This window comes from Lepisosteus oculatus, chromosome 7 (genome assembly GCF_040954835.1).
Source record: "Lepisosteus oculatus isolate fLepOcu1 chromosome 7, fLepOcu1.hap2, whole genome shotgun sequence".
In the NCBI taxonomy this organism is placed as follows: Eukaryota; Metazoa; Chordata; class Actinopteri; order Semionotiformes; family Lepisosteidae; genus Lepisosteus; species Lepisosteus oculatus.
This window is the reverse complement of record NC_090702.1, coordinates 48,985,904-49,008,171: the sequence shown is the minus strand read 5'-3', so window position 1 is coordinate 49,008,171 and position 22,268 is coordinate 48,985,904. Positions and strand designations below refer to the sequence as shown.

The 22,268-nt window shown below is 47.4% G+C and overlaps 1 protein-coding gene and 3 non-coding genes across 13 annotated transcripts in view; 1 reads left to right on the top strand and 3 right to left on the bottom strand.

Moving 5' to 3' along the window:
* The window catches only part of LOC102692347 (lamina-associated polypeptide 2, isoforms beta/gamma), a 30,393-nt gene extending 22,796 nt beyond the window's left edge, over positions 1–7,597 (bottom strand). For 2 of the 10 annotated variants that reach the window (XM_069192659.1, XM_069192658.1), the window contains exon 1: positions 6,861–7,584. In XM_069192659.1, the coding sequence (XP_069048760.1) occupies positions 6,861–7,103 (243 nt within the window). In that variant the 5' untranslated portion in view covers positions 7,104–7,584. Of the gene's footprint in view, positions 1–6,860 lie in introns of all 10 variants that reach the window. The other 8 variants (XM_069192654.1, XM_069192655.1, XM_069192656.1 and 5 more) reach the window with 8 other exon arrangements.
* Positions 7,598–11,406: 3,809 nt separating this feature from the next.
* On the bottom strand, positions 11,407–11,478 carry trnaw-cca (transfer RNA tryptophan (anticodon CCA)). The gene has a single exon. It is a non-coding gene; the product is annotated as a tRNA-Trp (tRNA).
* Positions 11,479–12,159: 681 nt separating this feature from the next.
* trnad-guc (transfer RNA aspartic acid (anticodon GUC)) lies at positions 12,160–12,231 on the top strand. Its single transcript has one exon. It is a non-coding gene; the product is annotated as a tRNA-Asp (tRNA).
* A 632-nt stretch (positions 12,232–12,863) lies between these two features.
* trnad-guc (transfer RNA aspartic acid (anticodon GUC)) lies at positions 12,864–12,935 on the bottom strand. The gene has a single exon. It is a non-coding gene; the product is annotated as a tRNA-Asp (tRNA).
* Between the last annotated feature and the right edge of the window lie 9,333 nt (positions 12,936–22,268).

The following is a 22,268-nucleotide window of genomic DNA, read 5'->3' as shown; positions in this document are numbered from 1 at the left end:
TCTGGACTCATCTGCCGTCCCTAATTTAATAAAGAAACCTAAAAAGCACCTCTACAATCTGGCCTAATGCTCTTGAGACTTGTTGCTGTTTGTGTCCTGCAACACTACTGACAGCCTTTACAAGACTGGAGTTGACCACCATCAGAAATGTGAGCAGAAATGAACAAAGGGGACCCCCCCCCCCCCTCCCCAAGATTCCTCAGGGTGCCCCAAAGTGACTGAATTGGCACCTGACTTTTCCGGCCTTCCCGCGTGCTGCTCCTCTTCAAAGAGCTCCACCGAGTCCAATTCAGATTCGGCATAAGTGCATGTCTGCTGTCACAGCTTTAGGTGACTGAGACGTGTCTCTAAGATTTCAGATCAAGTCTGTGACACTGGGAAGGGTGAACACTTCTAACTTTAAAACAGAGAGGATGTCTGCTGAGGTCTGGGGGGTCCCTTGAGCAGAAACAATGGTAAAGTTACCTCAGTATGCCTAGGGCAGTTGTGGATTCATGATTGGAAAAGAGCAGGACAGAAACAGACCCTATAAGATGACATGGAGGAAAAAAAAGAAGGGAGGAGGAAGAAGGAAGAAACAAGGAGAGCAGGGAGAGGAGAGAGGAGTCCAGAGGAGTTGGGACTTGAAGCTTGTGCCAGGCGAGAGCTCCTACTTCTTCATCATCCAAACCAAACCTGACTGGAGCTGAGTACTCAAACCTTGTTGGAGAGAGCGTGCTTTTTTTGTGTTTTCAGGGACCTTACGTTTCCAGAGTAAACGATACCTCAGTTAGATATGTCTTTCCAGCTTAGGGTGCATTTTTATGGATAAGGATACAGGCTCCCATTTATTTTGTGGCATCCGAGAAGCAGAGAGGGAGATTTAACTGCAGGTTGCTTTGTATATAAGGCAGCTTCTCTTTTATGTGGCCTCTGTAGGCATTAAGAGTTTAGTGCTTAGTAGCAGTCTGGGGTTTTCTAGCTGACCAGAAGGTTAGACCTCTGAAAGTGAATTCTCGGGTATATGGTTAGAAATCAAGTACAAGTTGGGGGGTTTTGAATAATTATTTCACTTCTAGACTAAACCACTCTGTCAATTCCTGATTTTCACCAGTTTCGTAGCCCCCCATTTGTAACTATTCAGCCAACACTTTCTATCCACGGCAAATTGGATTCCATTTACACAGCTGGGCATTTTACTGGAATAATTCAGCTGACTCCTCTGAGGTTTGAACCCACAACCCTGCAGTCCCAGGTCCAGAACCCTGAGCACTGCTCCACACCGCAGCCCTGACACCCACACACGGAGAGCACTAACTAACCCCGTCACCTTCCCCAGCCCTGGGAACACCGGCCAAGCGACTCGGAGGGACCTGGAAACACCCGGAATCGTCTACCCCGACACCTGCTCCGCTGAGGGGCAAGGCAAGTGCTGCTAATTGTTTTGCTCTCAATACCTCCGGATACCCGACATTTCAGATGCGCAAAATGAAAACGGAACCGATCCAAACAGAGGCGGACCACCACAGGTCTCAGCCGCGGGGATTTTCGAGTCACGGAGGGCTGAGGCCCTGCGCTTGCATCTGGCTGACTGCAGACACGAGGCACACTCCTCCCCCTGGAAAGCGATTTCCTCAAGAGACAGGCCAAGCCCACTAGCAAAACAACCGCTCTCAGAGCAGGGGGGAGAATGTGAAAAGGCTCTTGTTACAGGCCAGAGACAGCACACTGTGCATCTTCCTAACCTGATCCACTGCAGGAATTTAGTTCCTGAAAAAGACCCAATTGTTTCACAAGTCTGTGGCATGTTTCATTCTAACCACACAATTTAGGACCCAGAAACAACCGAACGGAAGAGAGAGGCAAAGTGTGCTCTATTGGGGAAAGAGTCTTTTTTAAAAAAAGCCCTATTTCTTTACAATTAGTTATCAACTGAACAGGACAGCAGTGACATAATCGTTCCCTCCAGATCACTTACGAGGTGCATCAGGCTTGACGTTCAATGGCCTGAACCTGGATGCATGCGAGTGCTTTTCTGAGATACTAAGACTTTTCAATAGTTAACAGCATCTCTTAAAGGCTTCCCTGAGAAGCTCTGCCCTTGAAGGAGTGCAGCTTGAGCTCCATAATTCAGACATTGTGGGTTCACGTCTGGTTCAAGTGACTGGCTGACTTTAATCGGAATTCCCCAGCTAGTGCACAGCTGGCCTGGAGCCACTGAAGGGCACAGTGGGATTAGCTGAGCAGGTATCTTCTTGGCTCTCCGAGGCACAGTGTCCCCTGTGGCCTCCTGGGTTCCTGCAGCCATGCCTGGTTCTCAATGAGGGATTCACCTCCCATCCAATCAGTACTGACCCCCTGGTACTGTGTGGTGTTACCTTTGATGAATGTGCCTACCCTCCAATCAGAACAATCCTTCGGAAAAGGGCTGGGGAGCCTGTGATGGATGTGCTTACCCTCCAATCAAAGCTCATTCTTTGGTAAAGGGCGGGGCAGCCCATGATGGATATTCTTACCCTCCTATCAAAGCCCATCCTTCATTAAAGGGCGGGGCAGCCTGTGATGGATGTGCATACCCTCCAATCAAACCTTATCCTTCAGAAGAGGGCGGGGCAGCCCCATGATGGTCGTGCCTTTCCTCCAATCAGAGCTGATCCCTCAGTAAAAGACAGTGCTTTATATAATGAATAAATTTTCAATCACAGCTGATCCCCCAGTACAAGGCTGTGCTGCCTGTGATGTGATAGGAGATGAGTGCCTGGAGGCTGGGAGGAGTCTTGAATGCCAAGTTGTGAAAAGTACAACAGGCTATTCCAAATCAGATGTGTAAAAAAAACAAGACAAAAAGTTAAACAGCATCTTAAGCGATGCACTAGACTGGGTACAGCATAAATCAACTTAGGCAAGACGGCAAATCCCAAGACACAAGTTCATTTACATGATCAAATAAAGCACAATAAACTTTAGCCTGCCTTACATAACTAACAGTTAAACTGGAGCACAATTTGTCTAATGGTGCTAAAAAAACAGCTTTGCGAAGAAATCTAAACAACCAAGCTAAGAATAAAATCTTCCAGGCACTGGAAATGAGGTGTTTAACCCACTAATCCACATGAAAAGCAGAATTCCAACACTTTGTCAACATTGTTCTGTTCCAAACCTGGGTCTTCTGATGTCTAAAGTAACAAAGTGTATCGGAAGATTCAGGTAGTGAAACTGTGCAGACTGCACACCTCTCCTGCAAACTGCAGCTTCCACATTGTGTCAACAGGCATGCTGCAAATAAGAAACAGGCCTCAAATGATGCACTAACATCTCAATTTATAACCATCTTGCAAAGTATAATCTGCACAAGAACCACGGTAATTATACCTCACCATAAGAATGACAGTCCTACATGAGGCCCTGGAAACTATATTTGAAAGGAATATACCCTTTACATTCTGGTAAACTGGATTTTGACTGGAGGGGAACTGACGGATATTTGTTTGGAATCCTTACATCAGCAGGGAAGAAAGCTATAACAAGCAAGCTATAACATTTTCACTGAAATTACAAGTGGAAAAAAAAGGTCAAATACTGGTCTAGATGGGTTCAGTACATTAAACCTTCAAGGTTGGATTTTGTTGAGATACAAAATAACTGGTCTCCTCCCTTTTCATATTCAGAAATGTATACATCTTCCTTCTTTTGAATGTATATAGTTTGGTTTAAAAGTTAATTAAATAATCGTAAAATACTAGGGGAACAAATAGGAACAGACAATTGTTTGCCTGAGATGTAAGGCTGAATAATGGTGGTTTATATGTAAAATGGTTTTGTTTTGTTCTCTAAAATATATCTTTTTAAAAAAATAATAACAGTCCTGGAATACATCCAGTGGTGTGGTTCAGTAACAGCGTGTGTGAAACATAACTCCACACAGAAACGAGTGGAGACCTGTGATATAGCGGACACACGGGGAGAATACAGGGTCACTTACTCAATCCGAGACTGAACTCGTCACAGCACACCTACATCTGACGGCAGAAGACAGACGTCAGTCAGGACATGAGAACTGCTCGGACAGAGCACGGACTGTGCTCTGCCGGAGGCAAACACGTCAGGGCAAATGTTACTCGGAAAGTTGCCGCCAATAGCTCATTCAGCATCTTTCCCCCCCACGACCACCTTAAGTGAAGATGGCCACGGCGTCCACTCCACTCGGGAGTGACTGTGTGCCGTGGGAGGGAGTCCCGACGTCCAACCCGCAGTTTCTTCGTGAAGCCCCGGTAGGGGGCGGCGTCACCTGGGCTTGACACTGACGTCAGCGCCGAGACACCCCCAGCGACGGGCCTCGGGTCCAGATTTCCGTCTCACTGACGCACTAATTGCTTACGTGCTAATGGGCCGTTAGGTCCACTCATCCGTCTCAGCGTGACGAGCTCTGTAACGCCCGTTTCTCGTCCCGGACTCAACAAAAGGATTCGCGCAGTCGGCCGCTCTCTCGGCTGGGTCCAAAACAGCAAAGCATCGAGTTGATCGCTCTTAAATGACAACCTTTTAGAGCTGTGGAATTCTTTTTAAACAAAATCAAATCAAAATCAAAGTTTATTGATCAAATGCACAACAATACAGCGCGCAGCGGTAGTTGATGGCAATGAAATGTCTTTTCTGCGAGCTCACAAAATACGAGAATCACAAAAAAATGTTTAAAAAAAATCACAAAATCAAGGTTAAAAGCACAGCAACCCGCCTCAGCACAAACCGCACTTTTACCGGGGTAAAACACAACTCCGCTAAAGTTCAACTCCAGTTCGCCGCCCTGCTGCCACACGGACACCTGTCCTCCTGTGCTTTCTGTAGGGTTTTTTTTCTTTACTCCTTATTAATTTTTTTTTGTTATTGTTATTTTGCTGTTTTTCTTGTTTCTCTTGGTTCTTGTTTACGTATGCCCTTTTGAAAGTGTTGTAGCATGTCTATTTTATTAAACTCCACAGTACTATTTGCGACACGGATCCTATTTTGTGGCGTTACCCGCTACACAGTTTTTGTGACGCTCACACCTGAAGAGGGTGTTTTCTTTCTTCTCTTTCCAGCACGGAATAAACCTATGACTTGTATTTTTGTGATGCGCTATAAATGTTACATGCTGTGGTGTGTTATATTGTACATGCGCAATAGATTGATGTACAATGTTTTTCTTATTTATTGTAATAGAATAATGTGCAATGTTTTCTTTTCTTCTTTTTTTTGTTTGCATTCTATTTAAATGTATAGGAGCGCTGCGTGTCCATAAAACAAAATTCCCTCAGGGGACAATAAAATCTAATCACTTATCTTAAATCTTTCTTTTGCGGCAAGAATAGTTAACAAAAAGTAGTCAAATCCCCCCACCCATCCACCAGGTGACATGAAGACCGAACCCACCCCGTGTGGACCCCCACACCCCAAGACAACCCGCAGGACGCTATCGGGGAGCAAATGTACAAAATCTTGAACCGCAGAATGTGGCTCTGGGGTCAGATATTTTTATTATTCAGATATCCAAGAGTTATTTACCGTGATTTACCGAACTCCGCACAAGAGACATTTTCCCTATCAAGTTTTATAAAACGATATACCCGCTACGCAGTTTTTTTTTGTATGCAGCGCCTTAACTTCGATTTAAATAATGGAGATGATCCGCTACAGTTGAATATTCAGAGAACATATTTTTTTAAGTTTCGGTACTTGTCGATGCGCGCCTTCCGTTTCTTACTGCTTAAGCTAAAATGATTTGATCATTTCACGTATTTGTCCGTGATTTTGCCCAGACGGTTGATCCGGATGTGCAATCGCTCCTCGACTCCGTGCAGAGCCCGTTCTTGCTCTATTGTTTATTTCCCTTCAGCGTGACCGGGCTGCCCGCGTCGGATTCAAAACACAGAAGCGCCGTCCGGCCACGCTACGAAATATTTCAACCCGTTTGCGATCTCCGTCTCGGAAACCGCTCAGACAAAAACGCACGACGTTTTCGAAGCAGGTTGAACACCGGCGAGGTATATGATTTCGGCGCGTCTCGGCGCAGCCGAAAATGAATTATTAATGGCGAAAGGCAGTTCCCACACAATAGCGAGGGGCTCTCGGCTCCGAAGGCGGTCCGAGTGTTTAAGCGGGAAAGTGAGAGACGGAGGCGATTCTCAGGGACAGCATCGCTCACACTCGCAGGACAGGTGAATGAAGCTCGCACTTCCCCCCAAAATTCACACGGGCACTCCGGCACCTGTCCATTTCCCACTCCAATCGCTTTCAATCGCCTTCATGCACCGCATTGTGGTCTCTCCCCCCCCCCAAGATCAACGTTATCTGTAGAAGACCTACTTCGGTCTGGGCTAAGACCAAAAAAAAAAGGTTCTTCAAAGAGAAATAAATGTAAACAGCGGAGAAAACATGCAGACCTCTATACCATATTGTAACGCATGCCTGGCTGGCGGTGGTGGTCCTGCACAGGCCAGAGCTAACTTTTGACAGGAGGCACCACCGAAGAGCACAAGCGACAATTCACAACAATCCGCGCTTGAACGAGCGACCCCGGCACAAGCCGACACAATCTTGACCCGCTGTAGTTGGTTAAAACAAAACAAAGAAATACCAGAAATAAATACCCGGTCCTCTCTTATTATTTTTTTTTTTAAATGGGACAAATAAGTGCTAAAACAACGCGGTCACCGGTTAATAAAATCAGGAGAGTCGATACAAGCTTGCCTGCCCCGGCTACAGTTGCACGCTTTTTTTTTCAAACTGGCGTTTCATTGAGCTAGCGGGTCCCGCAGCAGGGAAACACAATGTAACCAAGAGCTGCAGGCACGCCGGCGCTTCAAGCAGCCGCCGCCGGCGGCCGGGACAAAGTGCAGACTTACCCTCCCGGAGCGGTTCCTGTTGCTGACCGGGGGCGCAGCCGGCAGCTCCTCGTCGCTGGAGAAAGCCTCCGGGGCACCCCGGTTCCTCCTCGCCTTGTTCTGCGCGGTGAGGTGCTGCAAGTACAGCTGGACGTAGACGTCCTTCTTCTGCTCGCCGCTCGGGAGAGGCACGCTGTTCGCCAGCAGCTCGCTCTTCAGCTTATCCTTGGTCAGCACCGAGGGGTCCTCCAGGAACTCCGACATGTCTGCTGGTGGTGGTGGTGGTGGTGTTGGTGGTGGTGACCCGACACGGGGAATCGGCGCCTGTCGCTACGACGCGCAGAAAATTGAACTGGACGGGGAGAAAAAAAAACGTGCAGCGGGCGCCTCTTGTTGGAGTAAGACAGTAACGCCAACGACAGTCGATATCCTTCGCGAGAACCGCTATCCTTTTCTTCCACCCCTCCCCTTCCTCTCCTTCTTGCGCTTCAGACCTGCTCCCCGGGTTTCTGCGGCTGCGGCGATGCGCGAAAGCAGTGTAGTTCCAGCTCCCTTGTTTAAGTGTGTGTGTGTGTAAAAACACGCCACCCTAGCGAGCGCAGACAAACAACCCGGCCCCACTACGAAGCCAGAGCAGCGAGAAAAGAGGGGGGGGGGGCGGCTTTCGCCTCACTGCCCAGTAAAGCCGAGCGCCATTGGGCGGCGTAGCTGTAGAAAGGACCTCGCCATTGGCTTCAAGTTGGAGCGCAGAAGCTGAGGGCTAGGGGCTCCTGGAGCCGGGGTCTGGGTCTGTACGCGCCAGGAGCGAGCAGGACTGAGGGCTGAACTGTGCTGCGGCGAGGAACAAGCCCTGGAAAGATGATGATGATGATGGGATTATAATTACGCGCTTGTAGGAAAACAGAAATCGCCTGGAAGTGCATCAGTTTGCTCGTTAGTGTAGAATAGCCGGGTGTTGTACCGTTGCGTTGCAATGTAGCAGCAATGAATCGGGTGATTTCTGCACCACTTCAGTATTTTCTTATCCGAATGTCAAACGCGTCTTCACGGCAACGAACCAGACCGATTAAGAAGCGTTTCGGAAGCCGGACAATCTCGACCAGTAATGTGGCGTTGAAATAAGTACTAAGTACAACGCTTGCACTACTACTGGTGTCACTATAGTCCAGGGGCACGTAACGCACTGTGTTATGGGTTGTATACAGTACAGTATGTGAGGACAAGCCTCCTGTGAAAGAACTGGGCCATTCTTGGGGAACGGGACTCGTTTACAAAGTGCATCAAGACCCCTGGGCTCCACCACGAGGCCACGATACCGCAGCTTTCTCTCTTTTCGGGGGGGGGAGGGGAGTGTGAAAAGCGGGGTTCTGGCGGACACCCCGAGAATGAGGTTCACACAAAGCGTCAGTCCCTGCAGGTGCAGGAAATCTCGCCCCTCTCCTCTGCATTCCATACCAGAGTCTAGGAGTCCTTATACAGAACTCACACAAGGGAGGAAGGGGATGTTCTTGTGCAAAACTCTTTAAGTAGAATATTGTCTTTTAATATTGCCTTTATTGAACCAAGTGAATTTAGTTGTATTTTTTTGGCCTGTCTTCATTTATATATATGATATTATATGCCATTAAACTGTGGGTATATAATGCTGTAGTGTTTTTGTTGCTTTTTTTCCATCTTTCTTTGTGATGGGAAAATAAAGTTCTTGAAGTGGAGACTCTCCATGCAGCTGGCCCTCATCACCTCCTGATACCAGAGAGACTCCGGACTGTCACCCGCCCCTTGTCCTGATGTCCTGCACCCAAAAACGATCCTCCTCTTTTGGTTGGGAACTTTGGACGTATTGTCCTGCACTTTGGACAGACTGTGGACTAATCATTTTTTTTTCACGTTCCATGTAGCTGAAAGTGGGGTTCCCAGCCCTGATCCTGGAGGGTCGCTGTGTCGCCAGGTTTTCATTCCAGCTCCACTCTTAGTGAATTAAACCAGCTGGATGCCGGCTTGACGGGAGCCATTTCTCAGCTTCTCCCAGCTCTTCAGGTGCTGCTGCTTTAAAGAGACCTGGAAAACCTGTCACACTGAACCTCCAGGACCAGGACTGGACAGCCCTGCTGTAGACACACTGACCCCTCCTGGACCAGGACTGGACAGCCCTGCTGTGGACACACTGGCCCCTCCAGGACCAGGACTGGACGGCCCCGCTGTAGACACACTGACCCCTCCAGGACCGGGACTGGACAGCCCTGCCGTAGACACAGCGCCCCCTCCTGAACCAGGACTGGACGGCCCTGCTGAAGACACGCTGACCCCTCCAGGACTGGGACTGGACGGCCCTGCTGAAGACACACTGACCCCTCCAGGACCAGGACTGGACGGCCCTGCCGTAGACACAGCGCCCCCTCCAGGACCAGGACTGGACTGCCCTGCCGTAGACACACTGACCCCTCCTGGACCGGGACTGGACAGCCCTGCTTGCTTATGTGGTCGAAACGCAATTACCCTTGTTTTTACCCAACTGCTGATATAAGGGTGGTCTGTAGATCTCGCTGGACCGTGGCCCTGCAGGACCAGAGCTGGCCACCCCTGGCCTGCGGTAACCAGATGGAGATCAGGAATGAAGGTGAAGGAATTCTCCTCCTGGAGGTCAGGAGGGAGGCGGGCGGAGAGAGAGGTTCTCCTGGGGACATGGTACTGCAAGTCCCTACCCTCTGGCACCCCTGCTGAGGTGTTCCTTATGGCTGGGCTCGAGTCTGCGCACGTACAGAGACCGGAGGCTGATGACTCAGAGACAGACTGTTGTGTGACAGTGTTGCTGTCGGTTATTTGTGCAGTTGTATTTCCCTATGCGTGTTCCCCTCTTTTTGAGTCTTTCTTGTCTGTGCTTTTGTCTTGTCTTGTGTCTGATACCCCGACAGGGAATTAATTTCTGTGGTGAGGTGTTCAGTACCTCTCCCTGTTGTATGCTGTAGGTTAGAGTCACAGCACAGCCAGGCACAGTGGCGTAGGAAGACATGATTGCTGTTAAGCTATTTCTTTGCACATTATGCACATGGTCAAGTATATTTAAGTGGTCTACTGGTGAGTACTTATCAATGCTATACTAAAATTGAGTAAGGTAGCTCAGACATGTAGCGACAATATAGTGGATTCAAATTTTATCGTGTGATAAGTCTAAATCTGAAACGTTTGTGTCTAAACAATACAGTTGGTGAAAGCTGCAATGCAGTCTCCTAGAACTGGATTATTATAATTCTACGGCCAAGCGTGAAAACCAAGGAAACGTTTGACCAAGGTAAAATACAAGAATATACAGCCCCATGAACTTGCCCGTGACACTCGTGTTCTGGAAAGGATTATGCTTTCAGCAGGATAGAAATACACAACTGTATAAATGAAATAGTAAATACAGTTTTATGGGCACCTTCCAACCAAAACCAAGTAAAGGTCTTCTAAAACCAAATCATCCGAACATTCCCGCCAAACAATTCACATGCCCACTGTTGACAAACAACAGTGTAGACGCAGAGCCTTTCCCTTTCCCCCGGGAGAACGGTGATGGAGACAGAGGGACCGGTTTGTAAACCGGAGGAAATCGGCTCACCCGTCGTTGGATCAAGCAGCAATTTCCCTGGGAGCCCCCCTGAATCGTTTTGTTCCAAACACACTGTAATCATAATCGTAATCCTAGTTTAATACCTCACTTTTATACTCCGTGTGCGTAGTTTTAAGTTTCGTTCTTGTCACCTTGTCTTACTAAAGTTTAATTGTTTATTTTTAAAGGAGGGTGGTGGTGGTGGGGGAGTTCAATTGAATGCTATATTAGTTCAATATATTGAAATAATATAATTATTTGATCGACCAAACGTCGTGGTAATGATTTGCGGTCGGGACACGTCTATCCAGCAGTAGCTGCTCTGGAGTGACGCTCTCTAGCTGGGTATCTCTGTGAACAACCAACAACAATTCCTGGGCCATCTTCTGCTCTTGCTGGGTCTCTCCTGCCTGTCATTTCCAGATTGTCTGGAAAACCTAGTTCGTTTTTTTTTTGTGGCTCCTTCTCTATCTTTCTCCATCTCAGGATACAGCTTTGACCCTATAAGACGGCGAATATAGATAGAGGTGCACTTCCTACTGCACTGTGACAAATATTCTGGGAGGAGAGAAACATTCTTCCCCAAATTTACAAAACTAATCCCAAAGTTCCCACACCTGCCAGAATCACAACAAGTACCAATCCTCCTGGGAGAGGGAGGAGGGAACTCTGTTGAACTGGCAGCCAAGTATGTGATCTCCTGTCCCAGCCTGAGGAGCAGTGAGCCTCTCCCAATAATGCTCCATATGTAAATATCGTATGATCGTGTCTTTATTGTAAATGCCTGCAGATTTTTTTTCATGTTGTATTTGTTTTGCTTGGGGAGCACTGGTTTGACTCATTGGACATGCCAATAAAGCCTCGTGAATTGAATTGAAAAGGTGCAGCGCTCTGCCTGGAACACGAGTGGCGTATCTGACAAATGATGAATCGGGTTCCGGGGAGAATGGGTGTTAAATGTGGGGCTAAAAGGAGGAGTGACCCCGACGTGATTCGAACACGCAGCCTTCTGATCTGGAGTCAGACGCGCTACCGTTGCGCCACGAGGTCCTGCTGGACAGCTCTTTTCCAAAGTCTTTACGTGCCAGAAGACTGTTTGCCGACCGCTGGCGTGAGGACTGGGGGGGGTAATTTGTCGTATCAGGACGAGCATCAGTTTAGTCGACATTCCTGACATAGTAGCAGGTGCAGGCAATTAGCCAACCTCGGCACCTTTATGGTCTCTCCCCCTTTCCCACTTTTTTAAATAATAATAATAATAATAAACGCCCGGCGCTTTGAGACGCGTTTAAACCACGGCGTGTACTGATCGTCGCTGTTGGGACTGACACCAGTTCAAAACCCCACAGTGGAGTTGGGGGGGGCCATCGTGAAAATACAAAAAAAAGTACGCCGACAGGCTAGCGCGCCGTTTCTGTGATCGCAACCGACCAACCCTGAGGCGGTGAAGATGGCTTCCCCGCCGGGTGGCCGAACGGTAGACTGGCGCCCTCTTGTGGCAGCAAGTGCCAACGCGCCTCCTCTCCCGAGCAAGGGAAGAGCGCGGAGCGGGCCAGCATGGGGAAACAGCACATGACGGAAGCCGATCCCCGAGTTCCCAGCCAGAGACATTTAAATCAACACTCTGAAATGATTTTAGGGTTATATTTATACGCATTACACGGCTGTTTCATATGAAAAGACGACGCATCGCGTATAAGGGACCCGAGCACGGCGCTGTCCCCCAGCCCGTCCTCGTTAGTATAGTGGTGAGTATCCCCGCCTGTCACGCGGGAGACCGGGGTTCGATTCCCCGACGGGGAGGCTGAGATTTTTAACATTTTCAATCCCTACGAAGGTGTAGTGGACATTTCTGGAAGCAAGCAAAAACAAAAAAAACAGGGGGAAGGCGGGGACATTATTGAACGGAAAATGTTAACGTTTTCACGCCAATGGAGTCCATCAACCCAGGCACATTATAACGTGGCCAACTGTGACACGGGTCCCAGCCTTCTCTCTGGAGGTACACGTTGAGGGTTAAGACGCCTGTCGACACAAGGAACAAGTAAAGGTCTTATTCCGCGCTGAAAAGAGGAGAAAAGAAACGTCCTTTCAGCTGTGGAGCCTTCTTCGGGTGCCCACTCGAATAACATACTACATACGCTGATAAAATCATTTGAACTTACAGAAGACGTTTAGCAACGCGCGTATTCATAATTATAGTAATTAAGACGTACACCGGTTTATATATATTTTTTTATATTTAGTTATTTCGTTTTTAGTTCGAAATTGTATTCTTCTGTTTATATTAATTCCACGGCCATCATCCAAAAACAGAAAACGCCACTATGTGACATGACATCCGGCAGGGAAAAAAAAAAAGGTCCTACCCCGCCAAAACCAACATTACAATAATCGGGCATAAATCTGAGTTTAGCCCCCGAAAAAATTTCAGCCTCCCCGTCGGGGAATCGAACCCCGGTCTCCCGCGTGACAGGCGGGGATACTTACCACTATACTAACGAGGAAGAGCTGGTAAGACCGCCCATTTTGGGCTTTTTCAGTAATTGCAAAACGTGACAAATTGAAAAATTAGGAGATGGCCAAATATATATACATATACATGCATATATGTCAAACCTAGACCCCCCATAGAGACTGATACATTTATACTTACAGCTGGTTCAGATCCTAAAAGTCTCTTATAATGACCTACTCCTGTTCGTTCACAACATATAACATGTCTCCTCTTTTCACAAATAAAACATTTCTCGGGTCAGCTAGTTTTTCTAGTATTCACCGAGAAACTTTCTGGAATCCCAGTGCGTGTTTTTTTAAAGGGAAAAAAAAGACGACAGAATATGTCCTGACTCTAATTTCATGTGTAATCTGTCTCGTCTGATTTCTCGCCTTATTCTCGGTACAGTAGTTTCACCTCGCCCGAGTCGCTGCTAAATAATACCGCCGAAAAGCGAGCAATTTCTGTAAACACCATCTCTAACAAAGCCTTAGTAAAATGCAAGCAAATGTACAACATATATTTATGAAAAAATGTGGTAAGTTATACAATTACTTTTAAAAAAGAAAATAAAGAAAGCTCTGCTCAAAAGATGTGCTGCAAACACAAACTAATGAGCTTTTAAGCATGCATTATTCCCTAAGAGCTCGTCTATCCCGATGTCGATGGCTTCTGTTCATATACAATCGATATGTTATGATGGACTTTACCAATACTGTACATAAATAATGTTGGACGTCCTGGTGTAATTCTGTTTAAGAATGCATGGTATATTGAGACTTTTTTTAAAAATTGAAGTCCAACAGGTCAAATATTAGGAGAGCTATCCGATATTCAGATCGCTAACCGATATACCTGATCTCGGCGGGGTGCGTGTCAAACTCACGCAAGAATCAGTCATCTTCGACGCTGCGGATCCAACCGAAGTCGCTGCTTCGGCAGAAGTGAAGCCGCCAGAACAGGCACCTTCCGGCTTTTCACCACCAGAGGGCAGTGCAGTACCACCGCAGCGTCGCCCCTTCCTGCCCGACCCAAATGCTCTCGCGTTCCTGTGTTGGGCGACCGACGGCGTTGGCTTGTACGTCCCGTCATAGTTCAGGAAGCACAATGCACGTCAGCAGAATTAAAGATGACGGAAGGGCAGAACGTGGGACAGGCAGACATATATGTCCGTGTAGCACAGGCTCACTAAATGTGAGGACGACATGTACGGCATTTTTTTTTTCATCGTTATGAAAAAATGCAAAACCGGGAGCAGGAACGCGGTGATGCTGAATACTCATCACAAGAGACAGCTTGCAGAGACGATAGAAAGGACTTTAGCTTCGGAGCCTTGATGGCTGTCTGTAAAGATCTCCTTCAGCCTGTACAGGTGGGCTCTTCTGTGCATATGGCACCCGGCAGGTACGTTTTGGCCCCGGGATATATAGTATGGACGTGTGTGTGAGTGTGTGAGAGAGAGCTTCCTAGCCACTGGAACAATGCAATATCCTGGCGTGGAAACAAATGCTCTCCTTCTTCTTCCAAATACCACAAATACTTCATTATCCCCTCTAATAATCGCGATAAAAGCAGTCCCTCAGGCAATCAGAGCCATCAAAGGGGCTTGGAGGAGGTGGTTTTCCCACAGAGGCAGTCTTTCCTGAAGACTCGGAGGGCCCAGGGCAGCTCGGCCTTCTCTGCACAGCAAACCTGTTGTCCAGTGCTGCACATGACAGACCACAGCACTACTGAGGACAGGTCGGGGGGTCACCATCATTTCCTGTATGTGAGTATTTCAGCCTCAGCCCTAATCCGAAGTGTCCTGGTGATGGCAGATTGTACTGCACAGCCTCCCTGTGGCTCCTGTACCATCAGACAAGTGCACAATGCGCAGAGGTGCAGAACTACACCCACAATCTGTTCTTACGCTATGAATTGTATAGTATCAACGGTTTCTAGTAACCAATGAGAATGCACTTCACAACACATTCGACCTTGTCAGTGCAAACTCCACACATAGATCCATTACCATTTTAGCTTTTCTTAAAATAGACCGTGTCGTCAAAATTCTGAGATTTGAGTTAGAAATCCACTTGAGGTCTTTACTGTTACCTTTACCTCAGGTCATGTCAATAACGTTTTAAGCAGATAATAATAAATAAATATGCTCTTTCAGACTCGGAGACTGGCCCTTAGCTTGACCTGTAACTCTGAACTCCCTCCCTCTCTTCTGAGCTCCTGCCAGCTGAACTATTCCTGGACTGGCGTCTGTGCCAGTGAACACTTTGTACTGCCTCAGGTCGAGAGATGGGAGAGCCCTGGCACTCAATTGCTCTCCATCGCCTTGCTGTATTTTGCAACCACTTGTAACCTAAGGCTATGTGTTAGTTTGAATACGCTCCTGTACAGTCCTGGGGATCCAGTCTGCCTCCTCCTGCAGGGCTGGTGATCAGGGATCCAGACTGCATTCTCCTGCAGGGCTGGTGATCAGGGATCCAGTCTGCCTCCTCCTGCCGGGCTGGTGATCAGGGATCTAGTCTGCCTCCTCCTGCAGGACTGGTGATCAGGGATCCAGTCTGCCTCCTCCTGCGGGGCTGGTGATCAGGGATCCAGTCTGCCTCCTCCTGCGGGGCTGGTGATCAGGGATCCAGTCTGCCTCCTCCTGCGGGGCTGGTGATCAGGGATCCAGTCTGCTCCTCCTGCAGGGCTGGTGATCAGGGATCCAGTCTGCCTCCTCCTGCGGGGCTGGTGATCAGGGATCCAGTCTGTCTCCTCCTGGGGGCTGGTGATCAGGGATCCAGTCTGTCTCCTCCTGGGGGCTGGTGATCAGGGATCCAGTCTGCCTCCTCCTGCGGGGCTGGTGACCAGGGATCCAGTCTGCCTCCTCCTGCGGGGCTGGTGACCAGGGATCCAGACTGCCTCCTCCTGCGGGGCTGGTGATCAGGGATCCAGTCTGCCTCCTCCTGGGGGCTGGTGATCAGGGATCCAGTCTGTCTCCTCCTGGGGGCTGGTGATCAGAGATCCAGTCTGCCTCCTCCTGCGGGGCTGGTGATCAGGGATCCAGTCTGTCTCCTCCTGGGGGCTGGTGATCAGGGATCCAGTCTGTCTCCTCCTGGGGGCTGGTGATCAGGGTTCTGCAGTGTTTAGTTTACAAAATAAGAGGTCATTTATCTCATGTTGTTCTGCTGGTTGCTAGTATCATATTCATATAAAACTCACATGGAAACATAAATAGACTATAAGGAAAGGAGAGCATATAAGCAAGGATGAACTTTTTTATTAAAAATTGGATTTTGTATTTGGATTAACCAGAAATACTTGCTTCTAATATACACACACTCACCCTTTTAGAACTCCATGTGTGCGCTTTTGTGCTGTAACATATTGGCAGATAGCAGCAATCCTGAGGGAGCTGCTGTTGATCTTCAGAGTCTAGTAGGCACAGCAGGCACTTATCACCAGAAGTGCTCATTCACACTTTCAGGCCCACAGAGACCTCAAGTCTGACAGGTCAGAAACAAAAAAGCACGATCGAGTCAGTTTGAAGTTTAAAGTTTCAGCAATTGGGAACAGATTAAATCATTTCACAACAAGCAAGAGCATAATCCTTCCTATGTTCTTCTCATTCCACAGCAGGCCGATGAGGTCCTCCGTTCTAAACTGGACAAGTGAAATGAGCCAAGGTGACCTTCGAGCTGGTGAACTACCTTTGTGTCCGTGAGGTTTATAATCTACTCGAAAGCTCTTATTAGGACTTAATAATTCCTTTTCTGCCCTCAAAACAACAAACACCAACCAGTGCTTCCACAGGCACCTTCATTTCAGGGCATTTCCAACTCAGATACTTCCACTGCCCTGGTGCGGTGTTCACTGACACTAGCCTTGTGTCTTCCTTCAGCGTGTTGAGGGATTATGCGGCAACTCTGCTATATTTGGTCTACACACACTGCATGCTTGTGGGGTGGCATCCATGAGTCCTGTCTCTTTGGGAGAGACTGCATCTATTCCAGGGAATCAGATGTTAGCACAGTGGGGTTTTTTTTTTTTTTTACTCCTTCCAAAGTCCTCCTATATTTATCCCAGTGTGCCTGTTTCCACAGGTCCTGTCCAGAAGGCCATTTCTAGTGAGCGGCTTCAGTTGGTCTGTCTGCACAGAGGTGGCTGACGAATCTGTGGTCAACTCTAGCCACACCCAGACTGGAAACTGAACATGTTGGTTTGCCAGTCACCTGGCTTGCTGCAGGGGGCACACTGAGGTTGGGAAACAGAGCTCACAGCGCTAGAAGAATCCTACAGAGAGGATTGGAGCACTATTGTCCATGCATTTATTTAGCTAAAGCTTGTATGCATGCAGCCTCACGGTGTCTGAGTGAGGACCAGTGGTCAAGGTTCGGGATTCGTAGCCAGGGGGGCTATGGGTTCAAAACGTTGGCAGAGTACACCGGTTGCACCCCAGAGAAAGTTACTTTGCTTCATACCGTTTGGGTCACAGCTTTATAAATGAGCACCAAAAACTAACAAAATATCCAGTCTATACTAACCTAAAGCGGTCAGTGTGATAACACAGCACAGTAACTGAAACAGTACGATTCGGGGCTCAGACAGTGTGCTCGGAGCAGTGAAGTCTCAGCAGCACAGTGATGACAGGATGGGTCTTGAGGAGTTTATGGTCAGAGATGGTGCAGTCTTGACACATCTCAGCCTTCTAGCCCCTCCACGGAGGCACAAGAGAAAAGAAGGAGTAGGAAGTTAATAATAATAATAATAATAATAATAATAATAATAATTGCTTACAATTAAATAGCCCTCTTCTGGACACTCCAATCAAAGCGCTTTACAGGTAATGGGGATCCCCTCCACCACCAGTCTGCAACCCCACCTGGATGATGTTGTGACAATAGCCAGAGTGCACCAGTACGCTCCCCACACACCAGCTCTCAGTGGGGAGGAGAACAGAGTGATGAAGCCAGTTCACAGATGGGGATTATTAGGAGGCCATCATTGGTAAGGGCCAATGGGAAATTTGGCCAGGATGCTGGGGTTACACCCCTACTCTTTTCGAGAAACGCCCTGGGATTTTTAATGACCACAGAGAGTCAGGACCTCGGTTTTACGTCTCATCCGGAAGACAGCACCTTTTTACAGTATAGTGTCCCCGTCACTATACTGGGGCATTAGGACCTATAGAGACCACAGGGTGAGCGCCCCCTACTGTCCCCGCTAACAGCTCCTCCAGCAGCAACCTCAGCTTTCCCAGGAGTCTCCCTTTCAGCTACTGACCAGGTGCACACTCGTGATTCCTGATTTTATTGTCATTTTTGTATATGACATAGTTTTATTTGTACTAATTGCAGTTTACTGTAGTTTCTGTTGCAATTACAGTCAGGTTAAATTGAACTGTAGCAGTACAGGAGCTTTTAACCTTTGTACTTCTCTTTAACTTTCCCTTTTTTAACTAAACCTCATGAACAATTTTAAGACCAGAAGGTTCTGATGTCTTTTTCCCGATAGCTGTTACAAAGACTGGGCTTGTAATGAGAACATTCCTTAAAAATATGAAGAAATAAAGCCAAAAAAATGGGCTGCAAAGACAACCACACAAGCCACAGGAACTGTGTGTGTGTGTGTCCGCATGAGTTTCTGCTGTCTGCAGAGTGTCTGATGCTGGGTGTTTCGTGTGTGCGTGCGAGTGTTTAAGAGAGTTATAATGATGCATAATAACCTGTTTGCAGTGAGCAAGCAACATATTTTCATCAGAGGGATTTTTATTCAGCCCGTTGTTGTTTTTTTTATTACCGGCATTTTCCTTATGAAGGAATGCTGTGTGGAGGACGGCACCATAACATGCCCTCCCTGACCTTATTGAGCTTATTGACCTTATTGAGCTCACGTCACAGAAGCAGGCTGGAAGACTTGTCGCCGCTCGGTGTGGCTCAGGTGAGGGAACTGGGCTCTGATGTTCGCAAAGCTCGGGACTCTCCTCCACTTCGGGGGGCTGCCTGTTTCAGCTGCGTCGCGCTTCGCGGCTGTTGCACGCGCCACAGTCCAATGCCAATCAGAAGGGGAGTAGTTATGTCAAGAATGTCCTTTTTCGGTGATTTCAAAGCCACTGCGATGAACTGCGGTCCCGTCCAGGGTATAATCCCTACTTTGTGCCCTGTGCTGTCAGGACAGGCTTTGACTTGACACAGCCATGACCAGGAATAGGCGGCTGTCTAGCAGTGGACAGATGGATGGATGATTTCAGAATCAGCATTTCAAACACGGGGGTAGAGGGAATCTCAGCTGAGTTCTGCATGGATGCATGTTGAAAGTGCAAAGGCTCAGACATATAAACCTTTAAACATTACGCAATCCCCCCCCCCCCCCCCCCCAAAGGAAGAAAAGGTTAAAGATTGACAGAGGATGCAATCACAAACAAAGCCTAGCAAAATGGGAGCACAGGAAAAAGTGTACAGGTTATAATAACAGGAGCTTCTTCGGCATGTTTTACTCACCAGGGTACTTGCTGGTAGCCGACTGCTTCAGTAACACTGAAGGATCACAATCGCACGGCCTGCAGGAGAACAGCTTTTTGCATAGTGCACATTGTACAGTACCTTACAAGAGAAACGAAAACCCTCTTTCAGCAAAGCCTGTGTAGATCATGGAGGGAATGTGTGGCATTTTGTTCAGAAAGAAAACGTGAATTCGTGTTCTAATGTGTTCAGTAAATAGAAGTAAGCCAAGCTAAACTGTCCGCTCACCAAATTGTTGATTCTTTTATCTTCTGACCTCTACAAACACAGAATTGCAAACCCAGCAAATCAATTGCTGTTGACACACACAGTATCTGATGAGGGCAAGTCCGGTGTGGATTAACCGAGACAGCCGAGACTAGTTTCTTTCTCTGTGATCTCAGTCCGGGCCATTTCCTCGCCCTTCAGCACCATCTCAAACCCTGCATTCAGTTTCGGTTTCCTGAACAACAATAATAAAACAAAATCCTCTGAATGTTTAGCTCTGACTGGGCCGTGACCACGCGGTGTAGGTCACTCGCCGGTTTGTTCTTATTGGAAATGCTGGTGACAGGAGAGTCATAGTTGGGCAGAGATAGTTGAGCGAGTATCACTGAGCAACACTGATGGTGCTCGTGGCTTTGGGTCACAGCTCCTCTATGTCCATATTCTTGGATATTCTAGACCTAAAGCGCAATTATACCTTCATGAAAGTCTTAATAAATGGCTGAACATACAACATAAAGTCATTAGATATAGATGGGTTATTTAATTATCTAATACGACAGTAAATATCCACATGTGAATAAGAATGTGCTGCTTTAGATGCTGTATATGTGGCCCCTCCTTCAGAAGCAATGGCTTCAACTAGACACTTCCTGTGACTGCTTATCAGTCTCTCGCATGGGTGTTTTAGGAATTTAGTCCTATTCTTCCTCACAGAACTGCTCCAAGTGTGTGACATTTGAGGGTTCCTCTGATACATTTCCGGCATTGTGTCAGCACATTCTTAAGGAGAACGTCATGCTATCCATTCACCAGCTGAAGCTGAGCCGAAGGTAAGTTGTGTAAGACGACAACGATCTTAAACACGCCTGCAGGATCTACAACAGAGCAGCTGGAGGAGATGAGATTTCACATTTTGGACTGACCAAATTAAAGCCTGAATCTAAACCTCATTGAAATGTTATGGTAGGACTTGAAGTGAGCTGCGCATGCTAGAAACCCCCAAACAGTCACTGACTTGAAGCAGTTCTGCCATGGACAGGAAGCGTCTAGTTGAAGTCGTTGCTGTTGAAGGAGGTGCCACAGATCCGAAATCTCAGGCTTCGCATACTTATTCGCACAAGAACATTTACTGTTGGATTAAAATTAAATAAATAATCCATCTATAATGTCCTGGTGTTATATGGACAGTCAGGTTATTTTCATAGACTTTCATGAAGATCTAATTGCATTTTTGGTTTAAAATAAATGAGAATTCAGCCTAACCTACTGGCCTCACAAACAGACCTGACCTTCAGACCTTTTTCAGACCCCTGCAAGCTTATAATGAAAACACCTTCGCTACTCTCTTCTTAAAGAAACTGAATATAGTCACCTTCCACCTGCAGGAGAAACGCAAGGACTGTACTATCTCCTTACGCCCAGCCCAAGACTCTACTGAAAACCTTCTCAGACTTTCACTTCGAAGGGATGCTCAGCTTTGGCCTTGTTTCCTTCAAATGTCCTGAGGGCTTCACGTAAATCCCTCCCTCAGATATTGACTGCTCGGGTTAAAGAGCTATTTTAGTTTATTATTTGCTGGTGTGGAGTGCAGACTCCATACCTGAGATACCTTGGATTCCACTGTTGTTGCCGACTAAACCGACACCTCTGTCAGTCTGGCGGTGCTGCCTCTTGGGTTATGTTGTGGACAGCAGAGAAAGCCTTAACAGTGCTAAGGCTTAAAGCGGCATGTAACTGGTCTAATTTTAATAATACTGTGCAGACTGTATGAGACCGTCTGAGCTGGGTGCGCCAATATCACTGTCTCTCTGAGACCACCGCACAACTCTCAAATTTTCCGAGTACATTCAGATCAGTTCCGACGCAGACAAGATTCCAGATACGTTCCAAAGTTTATCTTTCTTGTTCTCCAGCAAGGATTTCCAATTAATGGCAGCAATCCCAATAATAGAGGAGACACGTCTGTACTCCGGGTCTGTTTGCATTCTGGAGTCAAGCGTTTTCCCTGGAGTGCAATAAGGACACACTGAGCGAGGGGTCAGTCACAGCCTGTCCATCACGAGTCCTGTTACTACTCCCTGCTGACCTGTATTTTTAATACACCCAAGCTGTGTGCTGAGTTTACCTCTTCGACAGGCATTGACTTACAGAGCTCTGTCTCTCCCCATTTTCAGCATGCTGCGAGATCACTGCATAGCTGAGACCGGTCAGGCTTTTCATTCTGCCTTCGAGGCACTGCAGGGGACGGCCGGGCCTTAAACAAACTTTATTCTCACCACCTTCGTTTCTTGAGCGCCGCAGGAGGGTCTAGCCATTTCTATCCGAACTTTTATGTCCGAGTTCGAAATCAATTTAATTTTTTTCAGCGCACAAAAACTTTACATTATTAAAGTGTATAGTGTATATTCCTAATAGAGTACACAGGCATACATGAAGTGAGTAATACAAAAACAACCGCAAAATACATTCTGTTCAGGTCAAGAAATTCAATGATTATTTAAAGAAACTGTTTTCAATGCATCTCTTCAGGTTATTTTTTTCCTTCCATATGTTCTGGAGTAGTGTGACAGAGTTAAATTCTTGTTTTCCACCGATCTTCTGCTTCCTTCCACCCCAATTTCCACTGGAACTGGGGT